General features: G+C 46.4%; 1 protein-coding gene and 1 long non-coding RNA gene across 4 annotated transcripts in view; one reads left to right on the forward strand and one right to left on the reverse strand.

Moving 5' to 3' along the window:
- The first annotated feature begins 6,524 nt into the window (after nucleotides 1-6,524).
- ISL1 (ISL LIM homeobox 1) lies at nucleotides 6,525-17,902 on the forward strand. 3 transcript variants are annotated; one of them, XM_074532656.1, is made up of 7 exons: nucleotides 6,525-6,809; nucleotides 6,946-7,054; nucleotides 7,928-8,117; nucleotides 11,009-11,268; nucleotides 13,275-13,558; nucleotides 14,928-15,095; nucleotides 17,389-17,902. In XM_074532656.1, the coding sequence occupies exons 2-7, from the start codon at nucleotides 7,027-7,029 to the stop codon at nucleotides 17,503-17,505; spliced, it is 1,047 nt and encodes a 348-aa protein (XP_074388757.1). In that variant the 5' UTR covers nucleotides 6,525-6,809; nucleotides 6,946-7,026; the 3' UTR covers nucleotides 17,506-17,902. The 3 variants fall into 3 exon arrangements, with proteins under 3 accessions (XP_074388757.1, XP_074388755.1, XP_074388756.1); XM_074532654.1 differs by having other exon boundaries at nucleotides 6,527-6,809; nucleotides 13,272-13,558; XM_074532655.1 differs by lacking the exon at nucleotides 6,525-6,809 and having other exon boundaries at nucleotides 6,842-7,054; nucleotides 13,272-13,558.
- The window catches only part of LOC141727065 (uncharacterized), a 116,348-nt gene continuing 112,245 nt past the window's right edge, over nucleotides 15,069-19,171 (reverse strand). Inside the window, exon 4 of the long non-coding RNA XR_012578071.1 lies at nucleotides 15,069-15,238. This is a non-coding gene — a long non-coding RNA (uncharacterized LOC141727065). The remainder of the gene's footprint in view (nucleotides 15,239-19,171) is intronic.

Below are 19,171 nucleotides of genomic sequence, written 5' to 3' on the forward strand. Positions count from 1 at the left end.
ACAAGTTTGTGTCTGCAGTTTTGAAAGTTGCAGTGTTAGCATTATGCAAATCCTTTTCAGCGGTTTTTGTTTTGATTTTGTTTTTATTTTTTCCTATTGTAGTGAGGCAACCTCTCCTCCTGAGAAGTATAATGAACTGTATATGTGGCTGAGATAGTCTGCCAAAATGATCTTGTCTTTGGATGAATGAATTCTAACTTTTCCCTCTTTGGACTTGGTCTCCTTTTTGGGTGTCCCTACTACTTCTCTGGCTGTTAATTTTACCAGATTTATTTGAAGGATCTAAGCAGTAATACCCAATTTTACCGGACATAATTTTTTGTTTACATGTATTGACTATCCTCAGCTGATTAACATAGCCTCTTTAACTTCCATGTAGATAACTCTGTGTTTGGATTTAAAACGCATGGAAGGTTTTTCAGTTTTGGTTGCAGTTGTCAATTTTCTTATGTTCATTTAAGAAGCAATAAATACACCTTATAATGAACAAAGATGGGTGGTAGATCCTCTGTTGCGTCTAAAGTAGATCGCTGCCCGTCAGACAAGACTAATTGTGAAACTTAGTGTCTTACAGTTGTTATATTCCTTTATTTGTTTGGTGTTCGCTGCCGATGTTTGAGTCTAGTTGGGTTTTCTAGTTGTTTTTAGCTGTTTTTTTTTTTTTGGGGGGTGGGTGGTTTTTTCCGTCAAGTTGTTTTTTGGGGTCTTTTTTTGTGTGTGTGTGTTTGGCTTTTTGCTTGGTGGTTTTTTGTTTTGTTGTCTTTTTTACCTCCTGAAAGCCCGTTGCGAAGGTCAGGGAGGCGCAGGGCAGGAAGGCGAGACTCTCGGAGAGGCAGCCGGGCAGCGCCTTCCCCCGCACGGCGGCATCGGGACTCGGTGCGGCGCCGCCGCAGCCGCTGCCGGAGCGGGCCGGGGCCGAGCGCACCGCGCCCAGGGAAGGCTCTTCGCTGCCAGCACGGGTCCTTCGGGCAGCGGCAGCGGGTTCCGCCGGCACCAGGCGGGCTGGCGGCTCTCCGGTGCGCTCGGCCGCGGGCGGGCGGCCCGCACCCCCCGGCGAGGTGTGCCGCGCACCCAAGCGCCCTCCGGCCGGTCCCGGCGTGCCGAGGACGGGCAGTCCTTCCTCCATCCCTCCCTCCCTCCCTGCCACCCTCCCTGCCTCCCTGCCGCCCCCGCATCCGTGGCGGCGGCCGTGGGCCCCGAGAGCGCCGGCGCCCCGCGCCCGCCCCGGCTGCTGCTCTGCTGCCGTGCTCTGGTCACTGCCGCTGACGAGGACGGCGTTATTAATTTTATAGGTGGGGGCAGCGTGGTGTTTCGGGCTTTTTTTCCTTTCCAAAGCCACACTCCAGAGAAGGGGCTGTGGGCTGTTTTCCTGGGACGTGAAGAAGAGACCATTCTACCAGCACTAAGGCGGGATGCTGGTTGGGGCTATTTCGGAGAGGGAAATTTCCCAAGGGAATCATCCTGTTTAGGAGGGGGTAGAATTGGGGTGTCGTCTACGCTCATTATGGCAGGATAGACTCTTGAGGGACAGGGTTATTCCCCTGCTGGCCTCCCCTCTCGCATGCCAGTTTTGATCCGTGATGTGGGACGGGCGCCCTTCGGGACCGGGGCAGGGCCGGGCTTGGGTCGCTGCCTCCCCTCCACCGCCCACTGCGGCCCCATGGCCGGCGAGGGGAACGAAAGGGCCCGATTACCCTGGCGGGACCCCAGGGTAATCCCCATCAGAGCCGGGACTTAAAAGTGGGCCTGAAACTCCCTCCCTGCCTTGAGATTTCTGTTCACCCCGGAGACAAAATCGCCGCTGTATTTCCTGTCCTCGAACACTTCCTGACACTAGGAAGATAACAAAGGGGAAAGTTTAAAGCAATAAACATCCCCAAACTGCCTCGCTCCCCATGTGCGTCCAGGGCTGCCGGCGCTAACGCCAGGCACCACTCGGCTGACGGGAAACTGGGCTTTTCCATGCCTCGGCCCGACCCGCGCTCTGACACTTCCTTAACATCTTTTGAGGACCTTTCCCTCCCCAGAATTGGCGGGGATTTGTTTTCCCCACCTGCCAAAGACCTTACTCCCCTGCCTAGGCTGCCCATGCCAGCGTGTCCAATTCTGGCTGGATGAAAAAGCGGCTGCGGTGATGCCGGTCAGTCCTGAGGAGACGCACCGAGTCTTCCTGAACTCCGAGAAAGGTTCTAGGAGAGAAAGGGTGGCTGCGTTCTGCTTTTCCTTTTTTTTTTTTTTTCCCTTTTTACTATTTTTTTTTTATTTAAGCAGTAGCGGGATTTAATAAGCTTGATTGTATTATTAAAAGTCAGGAGGGTTTCCTGGGCGTGCAGAAGAAGCCCACTGACAGGTTTTCTTCTGTTTTGATAGATTTAGTGCTGTTAAGGTGCACTTCTCCCTCACATGCAGTAGCTAAGACTTGAAGATTAAAGATCGCACACCTCTAGATGAGTCAAAGCCTACACCCCGGAGCAGCTAATTCATTTCGTGATTGATTTCCCCGCTGAGCTGTTTCCAGTTTCAGCCTTGTGCGAAACCTCTTCCCCTCTCCGCACGTCCACCGCACGGGCTCCTCACCACGTTCCGCAAGACAACGAGGGGAAATCTGAACCTCTGGGAACCTCAATTCCGGACACTTCTAGCAAAGCATCTTTTTGGTCTAAAGCTCCTCAAGTTTTAAACCGGAGCAGACTCAAGGAGGCTTTCTGCCCTCCCGACTGGCGAAGCTGCGCTGAGCCACCGCCGTAGCGTGGCACAAAAGCAGCTCTTCCTACCGGAGCGGGAGATTCGCTGTGTCCTGCGGCCAGGTCCCCCCTCTGAACCCCGGGACGCTGAACGCGACGAGCGCCGGAGGGGCGGCCAAGGAGCCCTGGCTGTCTGTCCCTGCGCACCCGGCACACGGCCGCCGCAGCCCGGCACCGCCTCAGCAAGGGCATCTCACCCTTCTCTCCAGCCCCTGGAGAACCCACTTCCTCTCTTCCGAAACCAGCAACACCTCCTTAATCATTTCCCAAGGCTGATTTAGCTGATTTTTTTTTTTGTCTCCCCTGGGAAACCATCCTAGTTTTTGCCACTAAGCAAACCCAGGACAGAATTTATAGCAGTTCTTTACAGGACGGAAAGGGTTAATCGCCGCTGTTGGGTTGGGGGTTGTGATTTTTTTTGTTGTTGGTGGGGGCTTTTTTTGTTTGGTTGGTTTTTTGTTTTTTGCCCCCATTCCCTTCCCTCGAATGCATATAATCTCATTTGAGCCCCTCAACGTGATGAAAGCTATTGATTTCTGTGTAGAGTCACCGACTTTTAGCAGACTTTCCCAGCCCCCATCCCTAAAGTAAATAAATACGATAGAGGGGAGGGAAAAAACATGTATTTTCGGAAGCGTCTCATATATGTACAAATCTCGGTTTACGTCTTCCCATTCACGTGTATAGTGATATCCTTCACCAGGGTTTTCCTCTAAATACCTTATTCATTGAAACTGGCAGTTCCACTCATTATTCCACTCCCTTAAACCTGATTCTGATGCCGGCTAAATATAGAGCTTCGCCTTACTGGTAAGGCGAATCGAATACACAGTAAGCAAATCAGTAGCACGGGAGGGGAAAAATCCCCTTGATCAAAGCCCTCCTTTTTTCCCAATCCTGGTTTGTGGGGCGGAGACAGGTTTCTCTCTTGTTGCACATCATTTGCAACGATCAAGCTTAAAATGCAGTCACCTCTCCCAGAAGCAGTAGTTAAACCAAAAGTTAGGCTGTGGGGGTTAATAGAATTTCAATCAGATTGAATTATTTTCAATCAAGGGTCTAACGGTGAGAAATAAGATGTGTTATCTCAAGTACGGGAGGAGCTGTACTTTAAGCAGGTCATGTTTTAAAAATATATCCAAACATCTAAGCGGGAAAAAAATGCCTAGAACGCAGTACGGGAAAACACCTTCTCTCTTCGAGTTTCATAAAATCCTGGAATTTTCTTTTTCTTAGCCATTGGGTGACTCTTTTTTTTTTTTTTTTTTTTTTTTTTAATTACTCGGACGTTTTTCCAGCTCGCAGCAAGCGAGGTCACCCCGGCGAGAGGTGGTGGGGTGGGGGCCGGAAGGAGGGGTGCCCCTCGGGGAGGGCTAGAGGATGGCATTTGCAGCGCACCGGGAGGAAGGACACAAAAGGTCCGAGACGCGCCCGCCGCCGCCGCGCGGGGCCGCGCTCGCTCGCCCCGCGGCCAGCAGAGGTCGCCGCGCAGCCTGCGCGCCCCGAGCGGCGGGAGGCCGGCCCCGCACCGCGCTGTCCCGCGGAGCGCACAGCGCCAGCTCCGCACCGCGCCAGCCCCGCACCGCGCCAGCTCCGCACCGCACCAGCCCCGCCGGCAGCGGCAGGGCCGGCAGGCACACGAGCAGAAACCGGGCGCCGCCGCACGCACCCGGCCCAGAGAGCGGTGCAGGGACGACCCTGCAGCTGGGGATTTCAGTGAAATTGGCTATTACAGGCGGTCTGCCCCAAACTTGTGCCAGGCTGTCCGAAGCTGCCCGGCTCAGAAGTCTTCCAAACTGCTTTTTGCTTTGCTTAAGTAACACAGAGAATTACAGCTACCACTCTGATACCTAAATGCCTAAGTATTCGTAGTTACACGTATACAGAATATTTTCTATATACCCATGTAAATAACCACCCCCATATATCTGTATACTTCCAGTTTCTTGGGTGTGGAAGTGATCACCCAGAAGAGTTGCATAGCACACCGTTTATTTAAACGTCGGATATGTAAATTAGCTGTGTGCCCGTGTTTACAACCATATCTTTACCTCCTGACACTATCTTGAGATCATTTCAGGGCAGTTTAGTTATCTCCGCAAGCGGCAACACTGGGTCCCGCTTCTTGTTTGAAATAAACCTGGAGGGTGTGTTTGTTCCCTCAGCTTCGGAAAGAAAAACATCTTGCAAAGTAAGTTAGAAATGCAAGATTGTCCATTGATTAGTAGCTCTCTCAGCAGCATATGCGAGTTTCAGAACTATTTCTTGGCTGTTTCATCCCAATCAGACATCCCTGTGGAAAATTATTCTGCATGAATATGGCTTTGCCTCTCTTAGACCCAAACTCAGTTGCCTCGTACAAACATGGGACATTGAAAACAAGTATATTTTCCTGATGAACAGTGATTGGAGGGCACTTCTACCCTACGTTGATGAGGGCGGTATAATAGCCCATATGGAACAGAAGACAAAAATGGGATCTAGACAAACTCAAAGGGAACGTTTAAATCCGGGTGTGGAGGGGGGATGTGCGAAGAGCCTGGGACAGTCGTGCTCGGGTACGGTTCTGCACAGACTGAAGGGCGGTCACCAAGTAGCCGAAGGGGAATCTGCCCTTTGAAAAACACACACACAAAGAAAGCAGTGGCTCTGTCTAAGATGCGTTTTGCCCAGTTTGGGAAACTTTCAGATGACTGCCTTCTGGAATCCGAGGGGCGCCGTGCGCCGCTGCGCAGACGAAGGCGCGGACAGCGCACGGCACCTCTCCTTGCCGCGGCTCTCGGGTGAGGACTCCCCACATCGCCTCCAGGGAGCAGCGCCGCAGGTCCGCTCCGACAGCAAATCCGCCACTTCTCCCCACCTCCTCCTCTTCTTTTCTTTCCTTTCCCCCCCCCCCCCCTTATTTTTTTCTTATTTCTCTCTCTCTTTTTTTTTTTTTTTTTTTTTTTAATAATAAGAACTTTAAGGGATTCTCTTTGTTGGAGAGAAGCAGAAGTTCTTGAGAGACAATTTAAGGTAAATATTCGTACCTTCTTCGATCTTGTGTTTAACAGAAATATTGCAGATTTTATCCATGAATTTAAGAGAAAGAGGCTGGAGGAGAAAAGTAAACAGTCCCATCTCGTGGCTGGGGTCGTGCTCAGACAGCCCGCCCTACCCTCCCTCTTCAGGGGTATCACCGCCTGGGCAAAGCAGAGCGTGGCACCCGCCGGGGAAAGACAAACGCTCAGGAGGAAAACAGTTGGATTAACACCACCACTAAAAAAATTACATATATATACATACATATATATATATATATATACACACATACACACATATATAGACACACACATATATATATGCATACATATATATATGCATACATATATATATATATATATATATACTCACACAAATATAGACATATGTATATGTATAGGTATATGTGTGTACGTATATAAGTATATGTATATGTAAATATCCATATGGAAACAGTGCATGTGGCGCAGCAAGCCCGGACGGGGGAAGGGGTATAGGAGCCCGAGCGGGGGCCGGGAAGGAAAATGAAAGGTGTGACGGGAGATAAGCGACGGCGATGGAGGAGAGCGACAAGCCGAAAGTATAAAGGGAAATACAAATAAGGAGCGAGGAAAAGTTGGCCGCGCGAACCCGAGCCGGGCGGCCGCGCCGCCAGACGCTGAAATATGATAATGGGGCAGCTGCGCCGCGCGGCCCGCAGCCAATGGCCGTGCGCGGGCGTGACGTGCCCGCGCGTGACGTCGCGCCAATGGCGAGCGGGCTGAGTTGGAGCAGAGAAGTTTGAGTAAGAGATAAGGGCGAGGCGAGTGCCCGCGCCGCCAGCGCCCAGTCCGGCACCGCCGCGCCTCCGCACCGCACCCGGCACCGCGCACCGCACACCGCCCCGCGCCTCGCCGCGCCGCTCCTGCGCCGCCACCGCTCCGCACCGCGCCCGCGCCGCTACGCGTGGACGGACCCCGCCGCGCCCCCGGCGCCGCGCCCCGCGCCGTGCCTCACCGCGCGTCCCCTTCTCTCTCCGCAGCCCTGACAGTGTCTCCCACGCCGGTGGTGTTTTGTACCATTTTCTTTTTTTTTCCCCTTTTTTTTTTCCGATTTCGATTTTTTTCCTTTTTTTTTATTTTTTTTGCCTCTGTTAATACTTCTATTTTTTTATTATTATTATTATTATTCTTGTTTTTAGCGACAGCTTTCAAACCTACTTTGGGGTCTTAAAACGAAACCGTACACCATTTCACTGTGGACATTACACCCTCTTACAGATATGGGAGACATGGGAGACCCACCAAAAAGTAAGGCGGAATCTTTACCGTTGTTGGAATAAATGTGCTGTCTATTGTAATCGTCTCAGGCAGACGAACTGCTAAAGTGGTGAACTTCATTTGAATGGTAGAGAAGGTGCCTTTGTTACCATGCCTGCATGCTTGCTCTGTCGTAGCCTTGTATGTTAACAGCCTGGGGTCCTACTCTTTTTTAAAGCTTGGGGAGCAGACAGGATTTTGTTGGGATCTCCAACGAAGGAGCCTTAAATTCTTCTCGTGATAGACTGCGGTGAGGCTGTCTGACTATCCAGCACCTAGTCGGTCTAGGAATATTAACATTAGACTTGCAAAAGAGAGCAAGTGACGACCGTAATGATGCTTGTTCTTGCTAGAAGCCTCGATTCCCTTCTTCTGAGGGAAAGGGCTCAGTGGGAAGTGCACCCCACCATGCTTCATCTTTTCCAGTCAGAGCCTCTTAAAATACGAAATGAAACACATAGGTACTCTCCTCGTAAGGCAGGGCGTTCAAACAAGTCAACAATAAAATAAAAATTGAACAACGTGGGAGTTTGGAGTTTTGATTCCGTGCAAGGTTTTTGAAATTAGGACCTTCACCCCAAAGATTCTTCACATTTGCATTTTTAGCATATGTTCTGCTTCCTTTCTAAGGGAGGCAAGGTTTTGATGGCACACTACAATTACCATCCAAAAGTGTAATATTCCTTAAAAAAACAACCTCAAAAACCCCAACAAACGCCCCCCCCCAAATATACAAACAAACAAAAAAGGCAGAAACCAAACAATGCTCCCACAATATGCTTTATAAGGGAATGACATTAAAAGTGTGTTTATCTCTGTAGGAGAGTAAACGGTTAGTCAATCATGTATTTATTTTCATTTCAGAAAAACGTCTGATTTCCCTATGTGTTGGTTGCGGCAATCAAATTCACGATCAGTATATTCTGAGGGTTTCTCCGGATTTGGAATGGCATGCGGCGTGTTTGAAGTGTGCAGAGTGTAATCAGTATTTGGACGAGACCTGTACGTGCTTTGTTAGGGATGGCAAAACCTACTGTAAAAGAGATTATATCAGGTACGCCATTTACGTTGTTTAATTGTTCGGTGAGATTTTATTTTTCTTTTTAACTTTATAAATTAGACCGAGAAATTAAGAGGGAAAACTGTGAGGAAGCGGGTAAAAGATAATTGGTATGCCTTTATGTGTTTTCCCATGAATAGACCTGCGAGGAAAAAAGTTAGTAGTGAAGTTTTTTTATTTCTTCTTTTCAAATGCAGATATCTGTATTCCTAGAACTAGGCTCGGGACCGTGTAGGATCTTTCAGAGGACTTTGGCAATGCATCCTGTGATTCTAACCAAGGGGAGAATCGTAGATAACGAATAATATTTTCAGTAGCGTAGACACTATGATCAACATGGAACTGATCACTTTCTAGGACAACCTGAGAAATGCATCTCTGTTTCTGCACAGGCATAGTGGCATTCAAAAGAAAGGCACTTCAAGCATGTATGCCGTAAACATAAATACACGAGTAGGGGAAAAAAAAAATAAAAAACTCCTTCTTAAACTAGGCCTATCAAAAACAAAAAACAAAAAGAAAACAAAACCAACCCCCAAATTTCCTTCGGACTGGAGGATGCTTTTACGGGGACGTTAAAACCTAGACAGAAATGTTTCTTAGCTAAAATAACTGACATTTAATCTTTTTTAAATATTAGCCCCTTTGGTGATATCTGACTGGCTTTTCTTTCTTATCTTATCTGTACTGATGAATTAGACAGAGCAGATCAAATTGCCCATCATCTGTTCGCGAACAATTGGGTATATTTAGATAATGGAACCGCTTCCTTCCTCACATTAAAATCTGGTAACTGATAAAATGTGAGAGTTGCCAATGCTGACACTATAGAGAAACGAAAGGAGGAATTTCGAGTGTGTTTATTATTTGTGCTCCTGGGTCATGCTGATCCGTTTCAGTGTCGCCTACTGGGTTTGCCAAATCATAAGTTTGTGTGACACTGAGGTATGAACAATTTTATTTTCTGCAGAAAATTTTGGAAGGAAAGCACCTAGCCATCTAAGATATCTTCTGATTTCTGTATAATTCTGAATTGAAATAAAACCCTCGATTCCTTCCTTCTCTAGTGCACAATTTATAAGCAGACCATTCCTTCAAGCCATTGTGAGATTATTCTCCAAGTTCTAAAATGGCGAAAGCCAGAGCTTGTTTTCTTTTTTTAATTCTTTACTTTTAAAACAATGCTGGAACCGTTCTCTTAAATGTTGTCCTTTCTCTAAATTCAAATGAAAGGAAAACATTTGGACCAAAATGTGTTCACTTACCTTTTTATAGAACTAAGCAGAAGAAATTTGAGCAGAAGAAAAAATCAGCTCTTTTAAATTAATACGGAATACATTTAATTTGCTACAATTTAAAAAGGAAAAAGTACATTACATGCAAGATGGCTTTGAATTAGACCATGAGCCAATCTCTATGTGTCAAACCTGTGGGCAACCACTGTGCAACTTTTGTACCTATGAATGCACCTACTTTACGATCACTCTGTTCTTTTGCTGTTCAGCCGTTTGTTTGTGTTTTTTCCTTCTCAAAACTGTGTAATTCGGGCATATGTAGTTCTGAACATAGGATTAGTGCACTTCTATAGCCATAAGAGCTAAAGAAGTGTATACTCACAAGCATATATTACAGACTGTCTCTCTAAGGAAGTATACTGGTGAGGAAATTGGTGGGGATAAATAGTAGCTCAGTTTTAGGAACAGCTTTCGCAGTTTATGTACCAGCACATTTTTCAGTGCAAGTACCCATACATTTGTGGCCAGGTGTTAATTTTAATCGTATCAAGGACTTCTGGCTAATAAGCATCCTGTGGGAGACGGCAGAGTGTGCAGTACGACACCAGAGTTGGAGCATTTTCTTATGTTTGTCTGCTGGCGGGTGAGCTGTCGTCCTCTCCTCCATGGGAGACTAGGAGCCCGCCACCCACTTCAGAAAATCATAATTTGCTTTGTGGGGCTGTCAGCGAGAGGTTGCCCTCCCATTCCTATCAGAGCGTTTGAGCCCCGGCTCAAGGTGGGAGAGTCAGGAGGAGGAGAGACGGGGCAGGGACGCGGAGGTAGAGACAAGCTGCAGAGTCAGAGCACCGAAACTGCCTTTTTGTTGGGGGCGGGAGAGAGGATTTACGCTGCTGTACGTGTAAGCTCGAGGAGACGTGTGTTATGCTTATATTGTTGTATTAAATTAAGCTGGTGAGAGGAGCCCAGGGGAAGAGAGCCGGCCCTGGCAGTTTCCCCTGCTGGGTCCCGGGGGCTGAGTTGACGGCAGCCCGCACACACATCAAGCGGCGCAAGTCTTGAGTGGGTTCCGGGCGAAAAGTATCACAATTTGGTGAAGCTGGCACCTTTGTGTCACGGAGGGCAGCTTCGGCAGTCTCGCCTTCCCCTGGTGTGCCCGGGCAGTCTAGTTCAGACCCAGGCCAGGCTAGGTCAGGTGAGGAGGCAAGGAGAGGGCAGGGATGGCCCCACTCCTGCAGCAGCCCGAGCGCTGGGGCAAGAGGGAGAGGTTGGATATCCTCGGGAAGAAACGGGGCCGGTTTTTTGTTTCTTCCTACACCTCTGCCTCCCAACTCTCCTCTTTCACCGGTGTGTTTGTGTCCACTCCGCCTTTTATGGCACGGACTTCAGGGCACCGACTGAGAGTGAATCCGGCTTGTTCCTTTTCTCTTCTGGCTTCTGTATTTTCCATGCTTTTTAAAGCAGCGGATTGCGTGTGGCGCGTCTACGCGGGGCCAGGGGCTGCCCACGAGCGGGAGTGAAAACCTCTTTCTTTTTCCCTTTCCTTTCTCCCCCCTCCCCCCCCGCCCCTTCCCTGCCCTCCCCCTTCCCCCTCCCGTGCTCTCCCTGCTTCCCTCCCTTCTTCTTCTTTCTGGGCTGGGCCCTGCTCAGGTTATACGGCATCAAGTGCGCCAAATGCAGCATCGGCTTCAGCAAGAATGACTTCGTGATGCGCGCCCGCGCCAAGGTGTACCACATCGAGTGTTTTCGCTGCGTGGCCTGCAGCCGCCAGCTCATCCCCGGCGATGAATTCGCACTGCGGGAGGACGGCCTCTTCTGCCGGGCGGACCACGACGTGGTGGAGAGGGCCAGCCTGGGCGGCGGGGACCCTCTCAGCCCCCTGCATCCCGCTCGGCCGCTGCAGATGGCAGGTACCGCCCGCGCCCAGGGCCGCGGAAACCCGCGGGGTTTGGCCATGCCAGGTCCCCCTCCGGGCGGCGGGGAGAGCCCCATGGTCCCAGCGGGTCCCGCGCCTCCGTTGAGAGCCGGGCCTCAGCGTGCGCGCCCGCGGAGAAGCGGTAGCGGAGGCGCGCCCCACGCTCGGGGCTGCTGCCGGCCCGGCTGCCGCGGGGAGCGCCCGCGGTGGCGGAGGCGAGGGGCGGAACACCTGCGCAGGGGCCGCGCCCCGCCCGCCCCCAGCCTGCCTACCCTCCTGCCTGTCCTCCGCCTGCCCTCCGCCTGCCCGCGCCGCGCTCCGAGCGCGGAACTGCCCGGGGCAGCCCTGAGCCTGAGCCGGAGAGGGACGAACCGCTGCGGAGAGCAGGTCTGAGCTTTCAGAGCCCTCCGCTGCCTCAGGAGCGAGCGGAGGAGCTGTTCTGGGCGCTGGAGGAAGTAGGGTCTGAAAAGAGATAGACTTCATAACTACAGGCTGGCGCTTAGGCTGTAATTTAAAACTGTCAACAAGCTAATCTTCGGTGATTGCCTTTTAAAGTGACTCTTGCCTTCTTGAAACGTTTCATGTAATTTGATGAGAATTTCATCTCAAAACTCAGCCTTGTAACTTCAGAGTCGCCCACCTTACAACTTCATTCACACTTCTAGTTCTCGACGGGTACGTCAGGCACTCAGAGACCCTTAGCTTTAGGAAGGGATACTTCTCTGAGGTTGACTAGGCTGGACAATACAAGCTTGGCCAGCCTTTTTGCTATGCAAGTGACTGTGACTCGGAAAGTTATTTGTAAATACAGCTATTCTAAAACGGCCTCATTTCCCTCTTCTGAGCTGCTTTCAGGTGACAAATCTATATATACGGAGAAATACTCCCGTAACTGGTCCGAACAGAATTCTGAGACTGTGCTTCCTATATCGTGTTTGTGCCATGTCTCTGAAAGGCTTAGTGTGTCGGCAGGTACAATACTGATAAGATTTGAAGCCTTCATATTGTCGTCATCGCATTTACTGATGTATTGTTACAATTAGAAAAGTCGGAACCCGACTGCACAAAAGCGAGCACTTCTGACTGTTAGCTAAACAGTTTGAGGAAAAAAACCAAAACAAAACAAATACTGTTTTTATTTTTCCCTCGACTGGGTCAGATTACACATAATAGCTACAGCTACACAACGCACAGAAGAATTGCAGAACAACAGGAACCCTTAGAGCTCTTGATGTGATGCCATCTGTAGTTTTGCATTTCTTGGCAGTTTCTGCGACTTGGTAGGCATGCTCTCCTTTTAAAAGCACTAGATAGATATTTTTTAATTATTCATCCAAAGTATAAGCAAATGCACCTATCACCTCCACTTTTTAAGATAAATCTCATCTCCCGGGCTTTGAGATACGGAGCTCTCCCAGGGCTTTTTTTCCATTAGCATGGTGAAGAGGATTTGGCCTGTTTTGCTCTGGTTTGGAAGAGTCAAACTGCCAGGAGCTGTTGTACGTTATCACTGCTTCTGGCTAAAATGAGCTAGGTTCACTATACAAGAAGCAGACCCGAATTATGATTAAGTTAAGAAGTAGTCTTTCACTAATTTTAGGGCCAAAATTCTGTTTTGGTGATTTGTCGGGAAGTAAATACATAAAACCCTTCTGCTCCTTTCCTAGCGCACATACACCTTAGCTAACTTGCCCTCCCCTGTCAAGTTTCATACAGGTTCAAGCTTCTGTCATTAGGGGTTTTAGGGGGGTAGTTTGTTTTTGCAAATTAATTGTCTGTGGAGTCAGAAATGTCAGTCACTCCAGCAGTGCATAAAGCAGAGGAGGCTGCAGCAGCTCCGATAGATCTGAGTGCTTGAGTGGCCTTTGAAAGAGGGTTCATCACCCGCCCCCCCGCCCGCCACCTTCCCCTGTCCCACCAGCTTAGATTCATAGTCTCTGCAGACTCCCTGCTTCCTACTCATGGGGATCCTGTTCCTCCCTTCCCCTTCCCTTACAGCAGAACCTATCTCTGCCAGACAGCCAGCTCTGCGGCCCCACGTCCATAAGCAGCCCGAGAAGACAACCCGAGTCCGGACTGTCCTGAATGAAAAACAGCTTCACACCTTGAGGACCTGCTACGCTGCCAACCCCAGACCTGACGCCCTCATGAAAGAGCAGCTGGTAGAAATGACTGGCCTCAGCCCAAGGGTCATCAGGGTTTGGTTTCAAAACAAGCGATGCAAGGACAAAAAAAGGAGCATTATGATGAAGCAACTTCAGCAGCAGCAACCCAATGACAAAACTGTAAGTGGCTTCAGCCTCTGTCCGTGTCTGCCTTAATTCCCAAGGAGAAAAGCTTAGTTTTTTGCGATCTCCCTGAAAACAAAGAAAACGATACTACTTAGCCATCACCCGTTAGTTTCTGCTGTCAGTGCAATAGAAACAGACCACAGCGAGGAGCCGACTTAGGCTGCTTAGGCGTACTAAGAATTTGTGGGGCTAACAATACGCAGTAGCTTAGACTAACTTCTCTGCAGCATGAATGAGACCTGCAGAGCTTATGGGATGTAATAAACCTAGTCTCGTCTAACATTTATACTGCACATGCAAAGGGCTTCTTAGCGAGAAAATGACGCCTTTGACCTCTTCAGTGTTTTTAAGCAGGAGTAAATCCATAAATAAAAATAGTTAAAAATAAAAGGTAAAAATAAAATAAGAGGGTTTTTTTTAGCACTTTGCATCCTACAAAGTGTGTGTATCGGTCAGTGCACTTACTGCAGAAAAAGACAAAGGCAATGCAAATTTTTGGGAATTACCATAGTGTTTACAGGTTAATTTATATATACTTATATCTATGTAGAGCTCTTTTCTGCAGATGTATGCATGGGTGATATAAACAAGCGGCATGCACTGGGTTTATCAGAACAAGTTATCTGTTTCTATTTTACGCCAAATTTGTTCCTTTTTTATTGTTGTTGTAAGTCTACTTGAAGAAGAGTCTGTTACTCTCCTTGTGTATATTGACTGACCCGAGAATGACTATTAATTCATAAGGCTGCCTAATTAAGTGGAATTTAAGGAGTTTCATTTTACCCTGTTGGAATGCAATAAAACACGGTGTTATTAGCTCGCCTGAACAATTGTGGAGGCTTGGAGTTATGTTGTCCACTGTGCCTGCACCACAGGGCATACTGAGAGGGCTGGGGGGGGCTTTCTTTTTTTTTTTTTTTTTTTTTTTTTTTGGAAAGAGCGCGCTAATGACGTGCCCCAGGTTTGCTGTGCACTGGATATACGATCCAGCTAAGGTCACGCAAAACAAAGCCAGACTGGACGCGAACTACAGAGGGGAGCGGGATTAGCCGTTTCTCGTTCTGAGACGTCCATTGGCAGTCGAGACACCGAGTGCTCATGTTCAAGAGAGCTTGGGGCGGAGGGGATATGCCTTGAGACGAATAGGAGGATTAAAGGGAAAGAAAGTAAACTTCCACCGTGATAAATGCAGCGAGTAGAAACGGGTTGACGCAGAGTAGAATAGAGTAAGACATTCACAGCAGATTAACAAAGCAAATACAAGCGACCGTATAGATAAGATAGAAAGCAGTTTATTGACTCAGCGTTTATACACAATAAAGCTAACCAAGCTCATTAACATCTTTTGCCGGGCTGTTTACAGAATATCCAAGGGATGACAGGAACTCCAATGGTGGCTGCTAGTCCGGAGAGACATGACGGCGGTTTGCAGGCGAACCCCGTGGAGGTGCAGAGTTACCAGCCGCCCTGGAAAGTACTGAGTGACTTCGCATTGCAGAGTGACATAGACCAACCTGCTTTTCAGCAACTAGTAAGTGTCGGTTCCCCGCCCGAGCCAGCCGGTACCCGGGTCAGAGCAATGGGCGATTCACTCCAGGTGCCAGATGCTCTCAGAGAGACAAGAAATCCAGATTAATGGGTTTTCCAGAAATTGCAAGGCGTGCACGACTGCATCTGAAAAGCAGAGAACTGAATTGATTTCACAGAGGTTGGTGCAAAATCGATCTTAGTGTACAGCAGAGATATTTCTTAGTTGAGTGTGAGTTTGGATAAGGCCGGACTCAGGTCAGGCCTTCATTATCATAATAGCTTGCACGCTCCTGAAAACTGAAAGCACTTCACCGAAGCATTCTTTATATGTCACTTAATTGTACTTATATCTGTGAAAGCAGTTTCTAGAATTCACCCCTCCCACTTCAGACTGATTTTGCCTTTATGCTGTAGGATGAATTTTAAATACATGATTAGTGTCAGCCACGGCCCTTGTTTTGTCAGACAAATATGACCTCTTAATTAGAATATCAAAGTCTGTGTCTTAAGCATGTACTTCTAGATATAACTTTATGTATCCATATATACACATTAATCTGTACACATATATAGCTTACATTAAGTGTTTGTTCTTTGGAGAGGAAATTGCTAGTGCATATTTAGGAGAAAAATTTGAGTCATCTAATAAACTACCTTAAGCCAGATCAAAATAGACCTTTTAGAAGAAATGCCGTCCTTAACTCACTTCCTTATGCCTATGTCACTTGGCAGTCCATATGGGACCATATCACCAACAACACTTAGGCACAACAAGGTGAGTTAAGGAGAGAAGTTCAGTCTTAAGTCAGTTTCCTGGCCTAAGTCTCTTAAAATCAGATATTTAAAATAAAAAGGTACATTGTGTATAGTATTTCAGGGATTCAGAATAAAATGAAAAATTATGAAAAATTAACATGCAAATATTTTTTTGATCTGTTGGGCTTTTTTTTTTTTTTTTTTTTTTTTTTTTTTTTTACACCAAGTGATGGAAGACAAAGGTTTGTAGTTGAATTAGCACTGTGTTCAGACCTTTTCGGTTTAGTATCATGCTCTCCTGCAGAATCCCTTTTCTTTTGCCCAACAGCAATCTGCAGTGCGTTCCCCTCGCTGGCACACTATGCTTGCTCAGGAAACTGTAGCACAGCAGCAGGGCTATTTGCATCCTCTTACATCTAAAGCAACCACTGCTTTTCCTGCTTTAATCAAGCTGTCCATCAGACGAGAGAAAAAATTATCTCCTCTGGTTGCTTTACTTACTGTGCCTTAACAAAATACAAGACTTTAAAAATCTTTGATGCAGTGAGGTTTTGTATTAAATTGTTCAAAAAAGGGAATAAAAAAAGGCAGGATGGAAGATGGATAGTCCAAATACACATACATATATAAGTAAATAGACCATTAGATTGACAAATTAATATTGATATACATTCAACATAATATGTGATACTGAAAAGAGCTAAATTAAAGAATAGTGGAAGGAACAGACCATTCATTGGCCGTTCAAGACACGGCTCTAATCTGGAAAGGGCCTTAATCACAGAATTGGCCAGCTAAATAGGTGCCAAATAAATGCTTCTGGATTAACAAAGCTTCACCCTTCAAGTCATGCCTTTTCCCAGCACTACTCCTAAACTAACAGGAGCAGCGGGGCACATTAAGATGGAATAGTGTGACCTTTTTTATCAAACAGACTCTCATTAAGAAGAGATAGCACCAGCCTCGAATCAGGAATGAAAGCGAATGGCTGATTTCAAATGCCTTCTGCTCCTGGATGCTCCTTCCAGGTTTATTTTGGTATGTGCACAAAAGGGGAAAATAGTAATCTTTCAGTTTCATGTCAAGAAAACACATGCACTCCTACATAATTTACTAGAACATCCTCTCGGGATTGTCACTCTTGCAAGGCAGGGAAGGAGGCCTCATTAATAAGTTTGTTTGCTTATTTACTTGATTTTTTCAGTCTTCTTTTTTCCATTTTTTTTAATATACTTTTTCTTGGTGATTTGGCCAAAGGCCTGAAGAAGGTTCCTGTGAAGTCAATGGGGAAGCTAAACAGAGCAACCAGCAGTGACACAGCCTCCTGTGCAGATGTATCAGGCCTATTGGCTGCATGCCTTGTATATTTATTTTTGTGTTCTTCTTTGCGTGCTACTTTTCTTTGAGTTTTACAGTTGTAGCAACAGTTCTTTTTCTTATTTTTCTTCTTTCCCCCCCCCCCTCTCTCTTTTTTTCCTTTTTTTTTTTCTTTTTTTTTTTCTTTTTTTTTTCTTTTTTTTTTTTTTTCTTTTTGGCAGGTTAATTTTTCAGAAGGAGGACCTGGTTCCAATTCTACTGGAAGTGAAGTAGCATCAATGTCCTCTCAGCTGCCAGATACACCCAACAGCATGGTAGCCAGTCCTATTGAGGCATGAGGAACATTCATTCAAATATCTGTTGTTGTTGTTTCTGCCCTTACCCTCAACCCTGTTGAAGAGAGTGGGAAAGTGAACGTGTTGGGACTTCGAAATTTAGGGGGAAAGAATACTTAACAACCCTGTAAGGAACCTAGCAAGGAACTGCTCCATGAGATGAACGGAGTCATATTTGAAAAGACAAGGTAATATGGTAGCAACACTGTGAAGACAATCATGGGATCTTACTAGAAAAAAAAATACTTAAAAGAACCACAAACCCCGTGCTTTTCAATTGTCAGAGAAGTATCAAAAAGACATTTTCCAAATATAATGGATTTGTACTCGTGGATCTCAAAAAAAAAAAAAAAAAAAAGGAAATCTTTTCATTTGACTGCACATCTTAGGGAGAAACCAAGGTAGAGGGAGTTTCTATCCGGTCCCTCCCATTCCGAATGGTGCTGTTTCTATATTGGGGATAGCCTTGCCAAAAGAAGCTCCAGTAGGTTTTCCATCATCAGGAAAGAGACGATTCAGCCCTGCATTGCTGAAAGATTCCTTGCAGGAAGGTGGAGCTGCATTGGTTTGCAATGTTGTTTTTAGTTGACTCTTAACAAGGGGTTTATCCTGGGTCTCTTCTAGCATGCCTGTAGCGGGGTTTTGATTTTGTTTGGTTGAGATCCACCCCCTATTAAGTGTGATGCGATTAAAAATAGGTTTTTGAATTCCTCTTTAAAGGCGAATTTATAAAAACATTGCAACAAGGTATACCTCTATTTTGCCACAAAGCGTCTCGGGATTGTGTTTGAAATGTGTCCGCCCAAGAACCTTCCCCTCCCCCAGAGATGTGTATAGTCATTGGTTATAACGACTGTTTTTCTCTCTTTCCTTTCTCTTTATCTCTCACTCTCTAGAAAAAAAAAATAGGAAAAAAAGTAAAAAAAGAAAATAGGACAAGTAAAAAAAAAAAAAATCACTCCTTTTGTTTGCTCTTGCATTGCAAAATTATAAAGTAATTTATTATTTATTATCGGAAAACTTGCCACTTTTCATGTCAGTTGACTATTTTTTTTGTTTGCTGAAGTAAAAAAGAAAAAAGAAAAAAAAAAAAGAAAAGGTTGTACCGTGGTCTTTGAATTATATGTCTAACTCTATGTGTTTTTGTCCTTTTTCTTTCCTTAAATATGATGTGAAATAAAAGCGCCATATGTAGAATTATTATATCTTCAGGACTATTTCACTAGATAAGCGTTTGGAATAGAAATAATAATAATAATAATAATAATATTAACATTAAATAATGAACAAAGTTCCCTCTTTTAAATATTTACAGGTTAGCAGCTAAAATACCTGAAATAAAATATTGCATGCAAAGCCGGTCATTAGTGAATAAAAGGAGTGTGATATTTTATTGCAAGTATTAACGACCAGCTTGTAAATTTCCGTTTCAACAACTGTATCAGGGCTAGTTGGATGCCTTAGCTTTCAATCGATAACGTTAGAAAGTCTCTTGTTCCCCCACCCCATCCCTTGCCCTTAAAAGTGATATTACTCTAGGCATGATCAGACATAACGTTAAGACATCTAAAGAACTGAGAGCTCAGGCTTTTTGCTGAGTTCTGCTATTTTTAAAAATAATAAAAAGAAAGTGCTGTATACCAAAGCCTCGTTGTTGAGATTGTTGAAG

The sequence above is a fragment of the Zonotrichia albicollis genome, chromosome Z, assembly GCF_047830755.1.
Source record: "Zonotrichia albicollis isolate bZonAlb1 chromosome Z, bZonAlb1.hap1, whole genome shotgun sequence".
Taxonomy (NCBI): domain Eukaryota; kingdom Metazoa; phylum Chordata; class Aves; order Passeriformes; family Passerellidae; genus Zonotrichia; species Zonotrichia albicollis.

Coding starts and splice junctions, on each gene's coding strand:
- ISL1 (XM_074532654.1), top strand. CDS start 7,027: ATGGGAGACATGGGAGACCCACCAAAAA. Junction 7,055..7,927: donor CATGGGAGACCCACCAAAAA/GTAAGGCGGAAT, acceptor TTTTCATTTCAG/AAAAACGTCTGATTTCCCTA. Junction 13,559..14,927: donor AGCAACCCAATGACAAAACT/GTAAGTGGCTTC, acceptor GGCTGTTTACAG/AATATCCAAGGGATGACAGG.